At 29.5% G+C, this 21001-nt stretch overlaps 1 protein-coding gene across 2 annotated transcripts in view; it reads left to right on the forward strand.

Moving 5' to 3' along the window:
* Positions 1 to 21001, forward strand: part of VGlut (Vesicular glutamate transporter) — a 92233-nt gene that overhangs the window by 18479 nt on the left and 52753 nt on the right. For both annotated transcript variants that reach the window (XM_085959773.1, XM_085959781.1), the window contains exons 3-4: positions 159 to 306; positions 1141 to 1248. In XM_085959773.1, the coding sequence (XP_085815899.1) occupies positions 1190 to 1248 (59 nt within the window). In that variant the 5' untranslated portion in view covers positions 159 to 306; positions 1141 to 1189. The remainder of the gene's footprint in view (positions 1 to 158; positions 307 to 1140; positions 1249 to 21001) is intronic.

The following is a 21001-nucleotide window of genomic DNA, read 5'->3' on the forward strand; positions in this document are numbered from 1 at the left end:
ATACAGTTTCGGGTATACATTCAAATGAATTTCAACGATTTCACAGTTCCTGAAACAGTCGAAACCGCAAGCTCCGCCCTCTGGAAAAGCGGCGCCTCGCCATTGGTCGAAATAAGTGGAACAGTGGAATTTTCAGTAACGTTAACTACGTATTCCAGCTGGAGGCGGCCAATGGCGTAGCAGCGTAGAGGCACGGAGTCGGCGTAGAGGACCCGCCGCGGGGAAGGGGAGGGTGCCGTAAAGGGAAGCAGCCAGGGTCTACGCCAGACGCGCGTCCTGCTACGAAGAGTTCTCTGCATGCCTACGGTAAGTTTGATTTTTGCTTTATTTCTCTTTGAAAATATGAATTTTAACTGTATTTAATATTTAAACTGACTCTTAGTATTCAATGTCTCATATTTTTACTCAAAATGAAACAAAATGACCGCCATAATCCCTCCCATTTGCTTGAAGGTACATTTTTCAACCGAGGTACATAACTTTGATATGTATATGTGATGATTTACACACACACACTGAACTGATTATTGATTTTTGGTATCTGTATAGTACTTTCATATAATTAGTATAGCATTGACATTTCTGAAACTCATGCTAATTAATTATTTGTTAAATTTACTTGTGCAATATTAAGTGTCTTATTAAATATTATTTATTTTATTTAATTAAATTTTTTTCATAAAACATGGAATTTAACAAGTAGTTAGCTTTTATACAATGTGTTAAAAATATTTGTAGCAATATTTAGAATAAATATTTTAATATTATACCTAAGATTCTATTAATAAAGTGAAATTTTAGAGTTTATAATATGAAATAAGTGATATAAAAAAGTGTGAAAATAAAATATAATTTATATAAAAACTAGTTTCATATATTGGATAATTGTTAAAAAAAACTAGTATATTAAAGCAACTTGATATAAACTTGTTAATTAACCATTTATTCGTGATATCAATTTTTCATCTTTTTTTACGTCTAAAAATAACAATATAATTTTTTTAAATCTGCAATTTGTATTCCATCAATGTTTATGTATTATTTTTTATGTAAATAACTTTTATTATTTACTTCTAAGTCAATTAAAATTTATATTTAAATACATTGATGAGTTATTGAATTTCCGTTTTGTTCATACAGATGGCTGTAGGGTCTCAATAATGGGCCTGCGAGTGTAGATTCCTGCAGTATGCCGGGGCTAGGATCGCTGGGCGCCTTTAAGGAGAAGGCGTCCGGCGTCTTCGGCCGGTGAGTTAATATGCATTTTATTATTTATTTTCTAATTCTTTAAATTAATAGTGATCCGAATGAAATGTATAAAATAATAAATACTACAAGAATACAAAAATCTTTGCTCTTATAATTAGAAGAAATTCAAATTGTGATATCATTATTTTAAAATGCTAATGCAAAGTCAGTAAATTTAAATTATTAATAATCAACACAATTTTTGTTAAAATATTTTCATAAAACCATTTTTGGGAAATGTTTAATATCTTCAGTCAGTTAGACATTTATTTATTGAAAAGAAAAAAGTACAACTAGGTAAGCTAATTTAGGAAAAAACTGAAAGGAAAACTTTTCACAAAAAGAACCCAATACACACAAAGTAATTTTTCCCAATATAATAATTAAAACGGTCGTATAATTAATTATTGAAAGTGATTAAAATGAATTATAGTTTTAGTTTCTAATTAATAATATTTTTGAACTATTCCATAGCAATCGGTTTTAAAGGAAAAGGATTCGCTCTTTAGGGTTTATGTACGTGGAAAACCAACATAAATTAAAATTTGTTACTGTTTATATCCGTAATTAGATAGTTAAACAATCATATACTTAATCTATATTTGAAAATGCAAAATAATTAACCTGGTATTGGAAAGTTTTTAGTATTAGAAATTTAGTAATAATGAACATCATATTAATAAAAGACAATTCCACAAACATTGACAAACTATTAGAAATAACTTGAAAACATATTTTTGAAGAATAATATTGGTACCAAGCAGGTTCTAAATTATGTATTGAATAACGATTGCTACATTCTTAAATATTATGGATTATTCATTTAGTAAAAATTGGCTTATTAACATAATTCGTGTGCTAGTGTGTTGATATGTTAAAATGAACGCGTTAAAAAGAATTGACTAAATTATTTTTTTGTTTATAGAAGTGATGCAATTTTAAAATGATTACAAAATTAGATTTTTACAGTTTTTATTATTAATATTTGTATAATATTTTGAGTGAAATAATATAATAAATATAATTTTTCATGCGTATATTCTAACTAAAGTGTTCTTGGTTATAAAAATATAAATATAATATTATTATTTTACTATGGACCCACTCATGTATGCCTCTTCATAATTCAGGCTTATAGATTTAGCGAGTCTTCAGTATAGTCATTAGATTAAATCCGTTTGAATGGTGCGCAATAGTCAGGGTTTGGTTCCCTCCATCAGATCCCGGTGCGTTTCCGCTAACAAGCGTTCAGAATTGATCCCTCTTTACTGTTGACTGCGCCGCGCTGATAACAAACAGACATTATCCCCGATTTATGTCATCATTTCTTCTGCCCAGTCTGCCTTTTTGGGTGCACCTACCGCCCTCACCTACGCTTGCGAAAAAATCTTGAATTTTCACGTGTATAATAATATTAAAACAATATAACATATAAATATCTTAAGATATTATTTTTTAATAGAAATCAAATTAAAATTATTTGCACATAATATATCAAGCATTAGTAGGTATGTACAGAAAAAAACGTACAATCCACTGTACAATGTAGTTATTAGAGACATTTGTTTTATTGGATGGTTCTTTTTTACAAACGAATACTGACTTAATTTAATAATCCAATACTAGAAACTGTACCATCCTATTTATTTTCTAAGATAACTTAACGATTATAAATTAAATTATTTATAAAAATATCGTCATAATTACCTCTTTCCTTATATCCTCACATTTTCTAATAAAATATAGTCTGCTGAGTGATATGAAAAGACAACCTATTGTAAAAGATGTAATTATTTTTAATTTTTAACATCTGTATAAAACGACTATTTGTTTTTTTTCTATCTATCTCCATATTTATTATTAAATTTTACATTCACAGTTTGTTTGATCACATTTAAACTTCATAAAAGGAAATTAACCGACGGTGCAGATTTTAAGAGAACTATCTATAATTTACCTTTAATTTTCATAGCTATTGACTGTTTCAAAATATTTATTTTTATAGTGGTATTTTATAACGAACTGGCAAACTCAAACTAATTAAGAAAAACCTAAATCATTTGATCTCTACTATAACTAATAACAGCTAATTATTACATTTATTTATATTATTTGTAATATTTATATAAATTATTGTTCAATAAAAATTGATAATTGAAATAATCAATAAATATTAATTATTATTCAGCTGAGATAATATGTAATATTTTCAGTATGAAAAAATATTTTTCTTTGATTTGTGTTATAGTCATAAGGCTGATGATTTCATTTTTAATGGTTTTTGATTTACCGTCGGTCATTTCACTGATACAAAATCATATTTAGTCTGTGCACAAAGCATGAAATTGAGTTACCTCCCTAAAAGCTTTCTACCGTATCGAACGATCCGTGAAAAATTGCGATAGAAGCGGTAGCAATAATATTCGGTAGATGTCTATACTTAGTATACCTAAATATGTATGAATACATGAATATTTTTATGTGGATATACATATATATATGAAAATATCAATAGAATATTGATGTTAATTGATAACAAACTATTGTGATGAAGTATGTTTTTAGGCATCGTAAAAATATCATAAACATCTTTTTAATTCAACAGTACTTATTAAATAACTTTTTTATATTAAGTAAAGTAGCAAATATTGTCTGTTCGATGGAAGTAAAACATTTTTTCATCACAAGGAAATTTCATAATGAACTGAATAGTTTAAAATGTTTAGAATTTAATTTACAACGTACGCCTCTGAACGATTTCAGACCCAATAATTTATTAGTATTTAATAGTGTCGTTTGTTTGTTTCTCACATTATAATTCCTTTTTTTAAACTAACCCTGTTTGTGACAATTGTTTTCTTTTGGGTACTATGTTTAGATTATTCATATTCAAGTGTTTTACGATGCACATAAAACTAATAATCGAATTGTATAAGTTCTTGTCACTGGTATAACAATAGTATTTTAAATAAAAATTGCTATTCATTCAAAAATAAAATTAAATACAGATACAGTATATCATTTTTTGTGTGTGACGAATGTGAATGTGGATATTAACTGCCACCCAAGGATTTTTTTAGAATTCTCATAAAATTGGTTGTTAGCCATTTGTTCAACTTATTAATTAAATTCTCGATCGTTAAAGTCATTATCTTGCATTTACTGCCCTAGTATCTGAAACATTTATATAGATAGAGAAAATAAAATATATCATTAGACGAGATTTTTGTACTAATTTACAAAAATAATTTATAAACTACGACGATATTAAAAAATAGAATAAAATTTTAAACCAAATTGTGTTTACTACTTCGTTTCGGTAAACCAAAATGTAATATTATCTACAATCGCTATTAAGTACTCATGAAATGGTGGGGGTCGTAGTAGGACGATTAAGTGGGGACTGAGTAAAGTCCTCTTAGCATCGGTATACATGTTTCCTTGTTGCTAATGGCTCACTAATGCACGTGGACTTAAACTGTCGTGCCCTTGCATATTGTTGTTTAACGGTAAATTAGACTCGTAGACAGGAATGCAGACATTAATATTTCTAAAGTTGTTCTTCTAAATACGTAAATTATAAATTATTTATTATATAAAATTGACAAGAAAGTCTTTCAGAATATTTATTCTACTGAAAACAAAAAACCACGGCAGATAATTTAAAAGACTACTTGTCTCTTAAGATGTGGGTGCAGGGTGTATTTGATTTGGAGCAAGGACCGATAAAATAAATAGCTGACAAATTCATTATTAAAATTTAAACTTTATGGTTGCCCACATAATTTACTTATTCTTCTTGTGCCGCTTGTGTGCCACTCTTGTGGAGCTTGTCCACTAACAAGACGACCTTTAAATTACTTTGTGTTCGTGGAATAGTTCGATGAGCTGCACTCGTATTAATTATAAAAGTTATCCACAAAATAGGACGACTTACTATGCTACGTTTTTTGTTGATCTTATATTGGACATGTTTGGGGAATGCTGTAATTATTAATATGTAATCGAGGCACTTTTTTGGTTTTATAAGTACACAGAATTTTATTTACTATTTGTTTGAATATATTCGATAAGAATGGTTTTTTTAATTGCCAATGTTAAGAATATAAACATTATTATTAATATTACACTAAAAATGTAGTGTGATTATTTATTACAACTATTTTTTAACAAAGTAGCTTTATTTCAAAACTATGACAAGATTTATCAGATAACTTAAATTAAATTATATATTAGCAGTATTATTTAAATTATTTCTTTAGAAATTATTATACTGAGCAAAATATAACTATATAGTAGTGTAATTTTTCGCTTGATATTCCGAATACTAAATTTGTATGCATGCTGTTGTTTGTGTGTTACAAAATACAGCTCGAATAATTGAATGAAAACTAATTCAATCTCAAACAAAGAGCAAATCCACTTTTGTAGGTATCAATCTCTTAATCAATCCATTAGCGCCCCTCTCATTTAAAAGCTTAAAGCTCCGCAGGAAAGCTCACTGAAAGTTTGCGACGCGCGCTAGCTCTCATCTGCAAAGTACCTGTCCGTAATAATTATTGTTGTATTACTTGGTTGTCATCAGTCTTCATCAGATGAATCAAACATAATGGCTTTTGTCTCAAACTTATCGAAAGATTTCTAATCAGCTAAGAGCGTTTTAAGGTATTCATCCTGCTCATTACATTGATTAAAACTTAGCAAATAATGAACGAGAGGTTTTTAGAACAATAGCTCATTTAAAAAAATACTTTTTACTAACAAGTTTTTTTAATAAAATTTTAAATAAAATCATGCAGCAATGGAACGCTCATTAATATAATATCTTTTCTGGTATATTTCATCTTTTTCATAGCAATTTAGAGTTTTTAAGTGTACAAGTACATACCTAGTAGGTATTGATTATTTTTATTAATTATTAATACGTAGGTAATAAATATTGTAGAACATCAATCATTATTTTTAAAAAATCTCAGTATTTTCCATTAATTAAAATAAAACTAAATATGTATTACTTATTCTACTTCGTTTATTAGAAATCAGGACCAGTTTGGGCGACTTCAATAAGACATTATCAATTGATACATGATATTGAGGGTATACTGACAGAAAGCATTATATCATTAAAACAAGTTCTGAGATAATCGCAAAAAGGACTTTAATTTTTTTTATGATTTAAAAACATTTTTTCTACATTATAAAGACTAAACTTTATGGCAAACACAATATACGACATGTAACAAGTCCTGTATTTTACCTATTGTCATTATCATGCTTTCTATCAGAATAAAAAAATAACAATATGATTTAATAATGTTTCTATTTTCTCACCATTATATCCTATGTCTTTCTGCGTTTTACCAGGACGTAGAGCGTAAAATTGTATACATTTTGGCATTTAAAACAAAAACACAGCAAAAACTGAAATAATGCGTTCTGTCAGTAGACCCTCGATATACAATATAACAGATATTAATTATACTAAAGAGAATTAAAGACAAAATTATTTATTCAATATATCAATAGTGACTTCACCGGTATCAACCCCGGAGCCCCCGAAGTGCTTGGATTACAATGGCCGACAATAGGTACTTTTACTGCATGAAATAAATTTTAATATAAAAAAAAATGCAAATTAAGATAAATTCAATAAATCATCACGAATGAGAAGAAAATTTATAGCCATTAATAAAAAAACCCTTGATTCGTAGTCATTGAAACGTAATTTCAATGAAAACCCCAAAAAATTTTTAGTAAACTAATAATATAGGAATAAGTATTCAATTTCGTCTTTAATTTTAACTAATATATTCTTTCTACCAATAATTGTCAGATAATACCACTAAATAAATAAGTTATTTTTTATCATACATACCATATGCGAACACTTCATCTTAAATTCTGTTTAAATTACAAATCCCTTTAACACATAATCACCCTCTTTGTTAAGCCTATCATTATCACAAAGCTGTTTGGTATTGATTCAGTTTCTCTCGCTGGTAACGTATATCGTTGTCTTTAAGTTATATATGAGATTTAAATAAAACTTCCATACCTTATCCTGTTTATTATAAAAATAACCATAATCAGTACCGGCCCAGAAATATATTTGATTATAATATTTTCAAAATTAAATAAATATGAGTTCTGTCTTCATGCATATTTAGGCGCTTTGTATATCCACGTATAGTATGCATACAAGAAATAATCTTTGTAAGGAGTTATGGTGCAAATAATAACAAGATACACTCAGATAGTAATCAAACGCTTAGTTTCAAACCTCCCTATAACGATTCCAGGTAGTTTTGAGAAAAAATGAGAAATACTCATATCTATTAAATCAGTTAACTTCATGTATTTATTATTTAATTCGTACATTCTAAAGAGTATTTTGTTTAATATCTTTTACTCACTTGAAGCTTTGAAGTTAACACGTATGATTTTAGGAGGTTCTGAAACTTACACATTATAGCGATGCATGAAGAAATCGACGACCAAACGACGATACAACCAAAGACGTATCGTGGTTATTTTTACTGGAGAAAAATAATGTGGTTGGTACAAGCTAAAATTATATTTATTCAAAAAATAGTCAAAGTAACTAAAATTATCAATATAAAATTATGTGTACAACATAAAATTTATTGAATTTTAGCGGGTTTTGAAAATTACCCTGATTTTTGATCATACGCATTAATGGTTTTTTATGTTTTTTAAAGTTCAATCGTTGTCCATCATATAGATTATTATAGGTAACAAAATATACATCCAAATACATATTGGTCTCAATTTTTTTCAAAAACCGTTTTAGGGGATTTAAAGCTTGGCGATTCAGTTGTCAATTTGTTGTATTAGAACTACAGTAAAAAAGAGGCTAGCATATTGAGTTCCGTCAAAATATTCTAAATAAATATAGTTTTGTAGGACAACTTTTGAAATTTTTCGAAAGTTGGCTAGTGAAACTAACTATTGTTATACAAATATTAGTTACCAATACAGACTAATAATTCCATACTATTTAAAGATGTAGCTAATGTAATTACTTATATATGGAATAATTAATCAATTTTCATTAGTCTTAAATTTTAGCAAACTCAAATTGTATAATAGTGTAAGCGTTAAATAATCACTAACTTTGTAAATGAATAATAAAAAAACATATATTTATAATACCTTGTTTCAAAACTAAACGCTTTATATTTGATTTTGTATTTTAAATGTCCAGTGGCAGAACCTACAAGTAGGGCTGTAAATATGATAATTGATAAAGGGGTAAAGTGCTGGCTCGAAATGTTTGAAAATTCCCATATACGTTCAAGGGAATGCATAATGAATCAGTCTTTTAGCACTCTCGATAATTGTTTTGGCCATTTGAATATTGCACCCAACAAGGCATTTAGGTGATTGGCCGACCATTGTCATCGCCACTTAGTTATGGGGGAAAGAAGAGATGCTTTATTTCACTAGACAAATGTCACTCGTGAAAAATTATAAAATTAGGGGTGTAGTAAAACATAAAAAGTACATATTTTATGATTTGTTAAATTTGTCAAATACTTGACAAATGTAATTTTAAAAAATGGTGAAATTTAATTACAGAAATTATAAACTATTTTATTAGCATTATCAGCTGTGGTAAATCTACTGCTGTATGAAGCGCCCCTAGCCCCCTCCACTTCTTGGTCGTTAGTTCTTCGCTGCTATGTAATCTACCGAAATTTGTGACTTCGCCTATCCAACTGGTTTAATGGTGTACCTGTGGTCATTTAGTGCCCCATGGGTATTATTGGGCAGAAAACATGCTAGATCCATTTTCATTTAATCTGCTTAGCGACCTCTAGCACATTGCATACTCTTATCTGTATTATTACGCATTGATTTATTTTGTGGTCTTTTTGCATTATGCCCAACATGTCACGTTGCGCGAGTCGCAATTTTTAGATTTCTTTTACATACTTGAGTACTAGTAGCATGCATATGTTGAACATTTTGCGGTTAAGGCACATTTGAAAATAGTATTCAGGCGCCCAACTCCATGTCAGTTTAGTTCTACGAGCAATCTTGTCATACATACCACCATCAATTGACATTTATTGTCCAAGATAGACGTAGTTGTTGACTTTCTCGATTTAAGTGAAATTATTGATTCAATTTAGTATCAATAAAAATCGGTGTGTGTACTTATGTACGCGCGTTAAAAGTTATACTTCTTTGGCGTAACAAAATAAGCCGTTACCTGAGTCTATTAATATAACAGTGGATTAGGTTGATGAAAACGTACGCGATTAATCTGTGTCTCATATAGCACATGGTAATTGTAATTTGATTATTGTATTGGACCAAAACTCATCTTTGCCATACAGCGGTTATAATCGATTCAGAAGTGCCCATGATGAATTAAAATTATTTACCAATTCAACATTCACAAAATTAATTTATTTATTGATATATAATTTTACTCATAAATAATACTTATATAAATATAGCCTCAAATCTTGATACATAATCTTTACAATAAAAAATAAATAAACACTCCAATATAAATAAAGTTTTATGAATATAAATTAACAGTGTAGAGTATTAGTCTCCAGAAATTTCTTTATAAATATATACTTATTATGGTTATATTTACAACACGTGTTCTTAACTTGGTTGTATTAAATGACTAACTAAATGACACTATACGCATGCGCATGTACCCTTGCAACCGAAATGGATATAATTATAATAATAAATTATGTGTTACATTGGTGCGCGCAACTTTATCACACGCTAAATATACACTCTGATCTGTTTTCCCAAACGCGCCAAAAGAAGTATAACTTCAATAATAATGATACAAATTAACAGTTTACTATGCGTGAGGCTAATTAAAGTGAATTGTTCGTCTACCTGAGATACCAAGGAAGAAAATACGATGCCTGCAATTTTCAATAATGTATAGATACTCGTTGTGATACTTATTGTGACCATGTGAAATTTGATATGCATAAAAAATTTCAAGTGATATATAATTTTATTTATTAGAAAAATCGTTGCTTTTGAAAATAAATATAAACTACATTAAAAACTATGAATTATTCAAAAATATTTTCACTGCATTGAAGAAAAATTAATAACGTAATTTTAATCATACACATAATCATATAATATAAATGTGAGATAGTTCGATGGGATCCTATAACGAATTCATATTTAATAACGTTTAATTATCTTTTAATTAAAATAATATTTTTAGTTTTAATCTTTTTAGTTACGTGCCCATTGATAAATTAAAACACTTTTAAATGTAAATTATCTCAAATTGCAAGTTGGAAATCAATATGAATGTCAAAATGACATTTCAGTATTATTTCTATCAAGTACAAATTTTTTTGATCGTTTAAGCTAGTCAAGTCAAGTTTATATGATTCAACAGAAAAAAACGTTGTATATAAAAAGTTATTTTTATCTTGTAATTATTTCCGTATAGGTGCCAAGTTAATATTTATAACATTTATCTTTTAATTAATACGTTTTATTAATTTTTTGCCCATTGCATTTGGTATAACAACATTCTGTAGCATGGTAAAGGTGTAAGTTTAACTACAAGCTGTGAAAAATTAACAGCTCCATTTCTTTCAACGGTCGTCTGTTATTTCTTCCAAAACTATGCAGCTCTAATAGCCGGTAGATGGGAAAATCCCGAATCGAGATATTTGTTGTTTCTGGTGCAAAGATAAAGTGATATGGTGATAAAGCATGCTTAATTTATAAAGTTAATATTCATAGCGTATACAATTCTGACAATATTCTCCTTCTCTTTATGATAATCTGTTTGTGATGACGTCAGCCATCTTTTCCTTATCTGTTGCTGCTTTGAATAGGTATTGTGTGCTAACCTCAAAACAGTCTTTGAGAATTTTGAGATATTACAACGTGATAAATAAATTTAAAAAAAGGTTTTACTCCAATGCCTTGTTTACTGGAAGTTTGGCAATATTATTAGAGAAATAATTATTATTGAAAGAAATTTTATCATCTTCTCACCCTGTCACGACCCAGCATTGAGACATAGGGCAAGCACAAGTTCGCGCCACTTCTTTCGGTCCATCGACAACTCTTGCACCTCCCACCATGCCAGACCTGCAGTTCGTAGATCACTTTTGTAGCACCGCTGCAGCCTTGAGGCTGTGTCAGAAGAGTACTTAAAATTTATTGTATTTTAATTACATTTTATTGCACGAGTCATTACAGGAAAGAAAATTAAAAAATATTTAATAATAACAATCAGAAAAGTATAAAAATGTGCAATATAAAATGAATAATATGAATAAATATATATATCTCTCAGGTAGTTAATTGCCTGAATGGGACTCACCTTTTTGTCAATCAACCGATATTATTATTTTAATACATTACAGAAAATGTTAGGTAACCAAATTATGTCAAAATAACAAAAAAGGTTATTGATTTTGTTATTTAATTTATAAAAATAACGGTTCTCTAATTATTTTGTTTTAACTATTTATATTTTTAACTAAATATTATTATTACGGTTACATGTAAGTTGTACGTATGCAGTTCATCGTGGGACACTTATTCGTACGCCGCAGTACGTGAAACATGAGTTCGTATAACATTTTATCAAATGACGAGTTCCTCGTTGAACATTTCACTGTGGAATACATTTGTACGTATCTTACAAAATGCGGCAATAGTTTGCAAATAGTACTGTTCCAATTAGATTAACCCTAACCTAACCTAATCTAACCTAGTGTAGACATCTCCACGTGTTGTAGCATACGTACAAATGTATTCCACGGTGAAATGTTCAACGAAGAATTCGTCATTTGATTAAATGTTACACGAACTCATGTTTCACGTACTGTGGCGCACGAATAAGTGTCCTGCGGTAAAGTGTTTACGTACAAATTTCCGGATACGTATTATTACATACATATATACAATTATTTGGTATCTTCTATTAAACGGCTAATCATATATAATGTAGTACAGATTATGCGGTCCATTGACAGTACAAAGACTGTTTTCATAATGACTCTGTAACATGATACGTTTTAGAGGAATTAATTAAAACATGAAAGCTTTGAAAATGTATTCACCAATCCTATGAAGGGATATTTTAGCGTCATTATAAAACATCTCATTGAACATCGAGGGGGAGGAGTAATTAAAACTTTACATATATTACAAGAGACACCGAAAATTATAATACATTAATTAAAAATAATATGCGCTATTTATCTACCTATGTTGGTCAGTAACTAATTAGATAATGTAAATAAAAAATGCGATGGAAATTAATATACTCGTAGTTAGTTATACATACTCGTAGTTCAATAATAATTATATTATATATTACATTAATTTATTTTAAAAGTAGTCTAGATTATTTAACAAATCTCTATAAAAGTGATACCTGTCAATTTTCACGTAAATTAATTTGGTACCTATTAATTAAAATAAAACAATGTACAAATGTACTTTCCATTTGGATTATTTTAGGCAACCAGAATTTCACTTTTTGAAAAACATACAACTTAAAAAATATTGAAAATACACTATTCCCAGTCAGTCAAAAAAAAGTTTTTAGTTGTAAAAAGAAAAATGTTCTATAAATCGATATTAGTAACATGAATCACAGAAATTTATAATCTTATTAACAACCATTTCCATCAAATAAATGATACAGATATTTTATATATAATCTCTCTCTTATCAAGTACACGTAAGTACAAATGTTTTACGTTGCCCGTGAACTTTATTTATCGACAAATATCAGCTGAATTTAACTCCACTGAATAGGTTTTTCAACTGTATGAGTTTCCATATCAACCGCAAGCTATTTCCACGGAATTGATAGAGCAAAGAATATGACTAAGAAAATTAATTGGTGACGTTTCTAAAAGTAGGGCTTGACTATTTAGGGGTTCCGACGGCAGTAAGTTATAGATAAATCAGTCGGGAGCGTCCCGGCGCCGCCGACGCCCGGGAGGCTGTCGAGCTGACGGCGCCGCGGCGTCGCGACGCTCCGGCTGCAGCCCCACAAATATTTTTATTGTGCAAACTTATTGTCTGGTCGGATCGTCTTTATATATCTATACGGAAAACTGTTTCACTTGGAGATGCTTGTTTTGGTTTATTCATTTCCAGCTTTCTGATTCGGGGATATTGATTTTTTATTCTGATATAGTTCATTTTAGTTTGACGAGTGTTTCATATTATGTAGTTTATTAATTACAAATAAATCAATTATTTATTTATACTATGAAAGTGTTGTAATGGTAATTTATTGAATAATATTTTGAAATCGTATCCATTTCTATTAGATGCTTGATTTTTCAATAATGATTTTTTTTATTAAATATGTAGTGGTAGTGAAATAGATTCGCGTGACAACACTCAAACATGTCATCATACATCGCAGGCTTGAGATTTTTTTTTTAAATTTTCTCAAATTTCTATGCGGATCAGTAGGCCTATTCTATACTTATCGACCGCTTAAGTGATAAATATTATCACTTTACCACATTTATAATATATTGAGGTATTATAATAATTATAATACCTTAATATAAATACAATTATTGTTACATTAAGTTAGCCGTCTAAACTGTCAAAATTGTCTATGTCGCTCTAAAGTTAACACGGCCAAGAGAGGTGCTGTTAAAACATAGCACTTATTGTAACAATTACAACAAATTTATTGTAATTGTTACAATAAGTGCTAATATTTCGATACAAACCTACCCTAGATAACTACCGTAGAGGCCGTAAGCAATCTTGTGTATAGTATAGACGCGGAGGACCATATAATGAAAATATTACTCAACAGATTTTTATTTTACGAGAAATTGATGTTAACCACTTGTCCAACTTATAAGGTTCATGCTCTGAGTCTAAGCACAGATTGAAAAACATTATGTGAATTTTCTAGTCCCGGGATTTGAATCCGAGATCCACGACATTATCGATCGCGATGTCACATACCTACTAGAAAAAATATTGAAAATAGTTCAATAAGACAACGGTTAAATTTTCACGTATATTATGGAAGATACTAATAATAATAATTATTAAACAGATTTAACACCAAATTGAGTGAATATGTAACTTTAGCATTGATTGAATACCGGTAAAATTTACATATATATTAATGTATAATATTTACATATCTCTACCTATTAGTGGGAGCAGATTCGGTGCATGTTAGATAGTAGCTACATTATTTCATAAGGGATGATCTCTCCTCACCCCCAGGCCTCCGTCTTTATCGAGCATTTCAAATAAAACTCAACTGTTATTAAACCGTGGGGCTATTGACACAAACGCGATATGGATCGATGTGTACTCAACGTCTAATGCCCATCGGAGTTTCTTTAGCAAATATTGACACAGCCTCTCCTGCCGTGGCAATATAACCGGGTGGTGGGGTTGAAAAGTTTGAGCATCCGACGGTATCAGAATTTTGATTATTCTTTGTTTCTAAATGAGAAAATATTCTTTGATCAGTACAAATCTATGGAGATTATCACAAAACATCACTAATGGTATTATAGATTAGTGTAAGGGCGAGTGAAGGTAAACTCTGGAGAACAACGTTGTATTATATTGTTATGTATCGATGCATATTATTAAAAAAAACCAAATTCCTATTATATTACATTATATGTACATGTTGTAACATTTAATATTATATTTTACATTTGTGAGTTTTATTAGACGTGATAAAATATTAAAGTTTATAATAAATTCTAATTATTCAAATCACCCACAATATTACTGAGTGGTAAAGTATTCAGACACTTCTATAAAATCTATAAAATATTTTTCAATGCTTATTAAGTAAATGACTCTCAGTTATTTCTAATAAAATAAATATAAAGAAATGTCTTAGAGAGGCAACCGCCATCCAAATAGTACGACGTATATTTTAAAAGCGAAAAGATTATAATTTAAATTCAAGGTATATTTTATAGTAAATTATACATACACACTATTTTTATACTGGATGTAAAAAAAAACAGATTAATTTATGGTGACGTATGTCACGTATGTGTATATTTAGTGTTATTCGATAGATAGGTTCGATTTTTAAATTACCATGGATTTTTAAAAACAAATGACTGTACATTTTTAGTTTAAAGTTTGCATTTGATCAGAGTAAAATATGGGGGATATATTAGAATGCATAGTCATTTTCAGCAATGTTACTATTTATTTTAAAGAGAGTTAGTCATCAGGAACCTAAGCTATCCCATGATAACATGGTGAAAGTGAAATCCCATGAGAACTATTACAATATCCCCAGTGAAATAAAAGGAAAGTGCAGTAGTTTTCTACCTTACCCGGTGACACTAAATGGCGTCACGGGCTACTAGATGGCGCGTCGATAGCAAACGGCGGGAAATGGAAACGTCTAGAAGTGGAAAGGGCTTTTGCCTAATGGACAGGAATGGCTGCGATAAGCGTCAAATGATAAATTGAGCGATAATTATTGTCCTGGTTTTGTTTGAATATAAAAGCGTGGGAATGGTATGTAGTTTAGGGTTTAGAGCTTTGGTTTATTATGTCTCTCCCACTAAAAGGGTGATGGCTGTGGTGATTGTAAAATTATAGCATTGCAAAAGTATGAATAAATAATAACGTAACGTTTGTTTATTAATTAAATTAACTATCATCTTTTTTAACTATTCTGAAATATTCTACATATTCACCATAAGATAACCGAATAAATATAATAAAAATATAAGCTTACGTACAAAATTAAGTTACACGGTAGCATAGACATTGAATTATTTCAGTTATTTTAGAACATTTTGGAATGTGACGTATACAGAATGATAAAACTGCGTATGTTTAGATGCCAAAATAGTTTTACACATATTTTTAACAATAGATGGCATCCCAATCAGTAAAATTATAAAATAATATTAATTAGAAATAGGATTATATTATACATAATTTATTAGTTGTAGGTATTAATTTATTATTGTAAATTAACAGAAAAATATATTTTATTAGCACTTACCCCTCCCCCTCCCATAGAGTGAGCACGATGTATCACAAATTTAAATAAAATGACACACACTAAAAACAACCCCAATGACATAAATGCAATGTTTGTATATTTAAATGTAGACAGAACTGATCAACTATTTAAATTATAATATGCTTGTTTGTAACATAATGATGCTTGTCCAGTTGACTCTGTTAAACACACAGTATTACAAGGGTGATAATGACATAATATTATAAACAATATATTATACATAATGTAAATAATTTAAAATGTAATTATGTTGCGTACAGGTAGAATTTATGTGTGTAACAAAGAAGGTTCGCGTGCCATAAATTCACTAATAATTACTAGAAGATAATAATTTGTTTTCTGAAGAAATAGTGTATTAAATATTGAAATATGTATAGAGAAATATAATTTAATTCGTAAGTTTTTTAATAAATACAATTACTATTGTTAATAAGTGGCAAGGTAAAAAAAGCTATAATAACTAAATTATCACGAGTTGTATATCATATAATATGATAGTCAATACTTCCATACAAGAATAAAGTATACGGTCCTACATAGTGTAACTACATTTTGAAAAAAACAAGTTTTTAAACGAGAATTGGATCTAAACTATTCACTAAACTCATTAGATTCATATCTGGATCTAAATATAAAGATTATTTTTTTATAAAATGCACCGAATCCACGATATACCTATGTGGCGAACGTTCTGGCTTCTGCTCCAAGATTTAAAACATAAAATATATAATTATATTGACCATTTTCGATCCTAATAACATCATATGGATCTCCACAGGGTGATGTTTGTTTTTACTAGAAGTCGATGCTAGTCACTTGCTCAGCCTATTAGGTTCATACTGTGACTCCAAACACAAATAGAAAAACAGTATGTGTCAGGTGTATTTTGCCAGACCCAAGAATCAAACCTGGGATTTAAAACATTATAGGCCAACGCGTAAGCCGCTCGGCCATCGGAGCGTAATACAGGAAAATAGGATGCATACAATAATATTATTGCTAAAAGAATTACTATAAATTATTAAACATTAATTTGAAAGTCATTTTATAAAACGATAGCATCTGGATATTTTCAATTAATAAATAATACCTATTTAAAGACGATTTCAATTTATCAATATATGGAAATGTATTTCCAATAAGCGCCTTTGAATCCCATATGCATGATAAATAGAAATAAGGACATATCGTGATATAATCATATCAAAGTGAGTTATCTGAATCCGATGGGAATGCACAATAATGTTATCAGCTTTGGCTTACAACGATAGTTATTACTTGAACCGGAAATTCAATCAGGACTCTGTGCAAGGACGGAAATGCTACAATGAGGCTATCAGCGAGATTCTGCCCCCTCTTATAGAACCTTTATACTATCACATTTTGAATAAATCTAAATCGAATCATATAATATTGATGGGAAATATTCAAGCTAATAAAAACAGAAGTGAAAATATTTTTTATAAGCTTTGTACCTAGTTAAATTTTACGATATATATTTAGACTAATATAATAATATTATATAGTGTGGTTAAGTATTGTAAAATACTTTTTGGATATATTTAAAAGAAATATTATACTACTTTTAAATTAATAAACTTCCTGAATATATTATCAGTACAAATATTTTGGGGTTGATAGATTGCATATTGTCATCATTAGCTATACAATCCTTTACTGTTTTGGCTGTATCTGGAAGCGGGGTTTTCCTCAAGTTATTATATTATATGAGTGGGGCACTGGTTTCTTATATTAGACGTTCCAGTGAGAGTACAAGACGTATTTATGATTTTCTTATGCTTTAATACCTCTATGATTGTTTCGCTACTGATATTAAATTATAAAACTATTACTGAAAAAATGTAATTGAGCCTCGTGGCAAGATGTAGTTTTAAAAAATAAAATAAAATACTCACTTTTCTAACGTACATTGTAAAAGCAACACATGAATTTATTAGACACTGGACTTGAATCCGCTTTTCAAGGGGATTTCGCAAGGGGACACACTGTAGATTGTTATTATTATCGTAGAATCTCATGAGAATAGTTTGAGCTTAGCACTCCATCCATATTCAGATCTGTGACTGATAGGGAAAATATGGTCAAACTTATCACTGATTTCCGGTATTGAATATGGCACAGAAAGAAGAAATTTGACTATCTGCTTATTTTTTCGTAACTTATTTAACTCTAAATACCTAGCTAACATAAAAATTGATCTAATAATAAATTTTAAACTAAAACAAATATAAATAATTAATAAAAAAATAGTGTAATGTACAATAAAAGATTGAATCAATTTTATGCCTCTCCTGCATAGTTGGTAAATTTGTAGATAAAGTTTATGAAATATTATAAGACCGATGTTATACGGTGGAAATACCTTCACCGAAGATAATATTGTTAATATCAATGTCAACGCAATTTACGAGTGAAATTCGGCTTATGCTTGTCGTGGATGCAATTACTTGTCTCGTGCGTTTACGTCGCGAGCCGGGAGTCTTCAGTTACTTATCCCATAAATCTGTTTTCCCTCCCGTTAATCCCCGTTTTGCCTGCACGGCGAAAACATAATCCGACTGACGATCCCATGTCGCGGTCTTTTTGGGGAAATCCCCTTCCCATCCCCCAAACTCGTTCGTCTATCGCGGCAGACAAAATTTGAGATTTTATGTTTCACTTCACTAAAAAAATTTATCATGGCGCGGTAAGCATGCTGCGGTGAGTCCAAACTCTAGTGTATTGTAACAGAATAGTATATTCATTTTAGATTTTTTTTTTAGATAATTTATCTAATACAATATGATATTTTAATAAACAATTTTTTTATTCAACGAATAATACACAAGATTTGAGAATGTAACATTCTATATATTGAATAAATATAATTTGAAAACAAAAAAAATACGACACCCGACGAGATTGGGACCTGTATCTGCTGGATTTGCGCCAGTGTCATTTTCTAATTAAACTACGGGTATCTAATTAAATTACGGCATCTCTAGTTAAAGTAGGCACGGATGAATATATGCAAATGTAGGTAGGTAACGTAAAAGTCTGATACTGCAAGCACTGAGGTATCCCATATACAGAAATATAAGATGTCTTACAATACGTCAAAATAACAAAAAAAACTCAAAAACTAACATTTAAATTATATCGGTAATTATGTTATGTAATTGTTTTAATTGAGGTGTGCCTATAACCAAAAAAAATATTAAAATTTCTATAGAAATACTGTAAAATTATAATTCTATTTCACTTTATACGAATAAATATATCAATTGTTGGGTGAGAATATATTGACTATTGTGCAAATATTTTTAAGAAGACGTTCATAAAGTGAATCTACTATTAAGACTAAAATTTAATTAGCTTTAAGTCATTTCGCATTGACGAGTCACTAGAAAACTCAGGCTATTATCACCTGCATTTTTGTAAAATTTACAAGCAGTTCTGAAGGGCTGGTCATGTTTTATTAACTATTGCATGCAATGACTATTTTTAATTCGGTCTTGTACCAAAACGTAAAAATTTCACTTACTATTTCTAAATATAGCTAACCAATATAGTTATGATATCTATTATTATAATGTATGTGTATCCCGTAGAAAAATAGACCACTCTAATAGTTTTACATACATATGCATAAAATATACTCAATCATATTTAGAATATTTAGATAAGTAATCCCAAAAAATTATACCCACATAAAAAATACTGAAATGTCAAAAAGTTGCCAAAGATGACGGTAACATAATGTTATTTATGTTCCAACCTACAGTATAATATTTTTTCTACAGATAATTTAACTAAAGTTAAAATTGTAGAGAGTCGGTACTAATACTAGAAACACATTACCATCACATCACGTAAACTCATGTGGTAATACCATCAGAGCATTCAAAAATAAAAACTGACAACCTGTAAAAATATTGTGTCAAATAATTACCTGTCATTTGTAGCTTCCTCTCAAAACACTCAAATAAAAAATACGTCATGTGATTCATGAATGTGTAAGCTCACAGAAAAAAAAAGTTCTATCACGTGTTGTGTTTTTTGTATGGCGCGATATGCGTAAAGTGATTTTAGTGTAGTTGTCATACCTTTTGGACGATTTTACACGATTCGTTTTTGGTTCAAAATGTGCTACGAGATGAAAGCATCTATCTGGTAATATTTTATACACCAAGTAAAAGGAAATTGTACCTTTAGTATTTCCTGTTACTAAAGCTTGTGTTGGATTGGTAATGTGTTTTTAGCATAAGAGTTGTAATACGAAGTGTTTATAAAACTTCTTACAGTTACAAACACTTAGTTTTTGTGCGTTATTTCTCGAATCACGTACTGCACTGAGTATCAAGATCCCAATCCAAGGGATGAGTGTTGAAGGGTAAAAAGTATGAAGCCAGGAGTTCCCTTTCTCCCGCGTTACCTCTCTCTGTCATGCCTCATCCCTCCCTCTAGCTTCAACACTCTCCCCGCTCGCTGTATTCATGCGAAGCCATTAACATGATTAAAACTAGACCGGCAGATTCGCGGCTTTTGTAATAGGAATTTAGTAAAGATATTAAATTTATTTTGACCAAAGACAAAAAAAAGCTTTCTAAATGTAATCAATTATATTATGGTGTTTAGGCGAATAGAGAAATATTAATTATTAATTTTATTTAATAAGACGCAAATTTTTATCGTTGT

This window comes from Rhyacophila brunnea, unplaced genomic scaffold (genome assembly GCF_057557595.1).
Source record: "Rhyacophila brunnea isolate RB1 unplaced genomic scaffold, BYU_Rbru_1.0 scaffold_11, whole genome shotgun sequence".
Classification (NCBI taxonomy): Eukaryota; Metazoa; Arthropoda; class Insecta; order Trichoptera; family Rhyacophilidae; genus Rhyacophila; species Rhyacophila brunnea.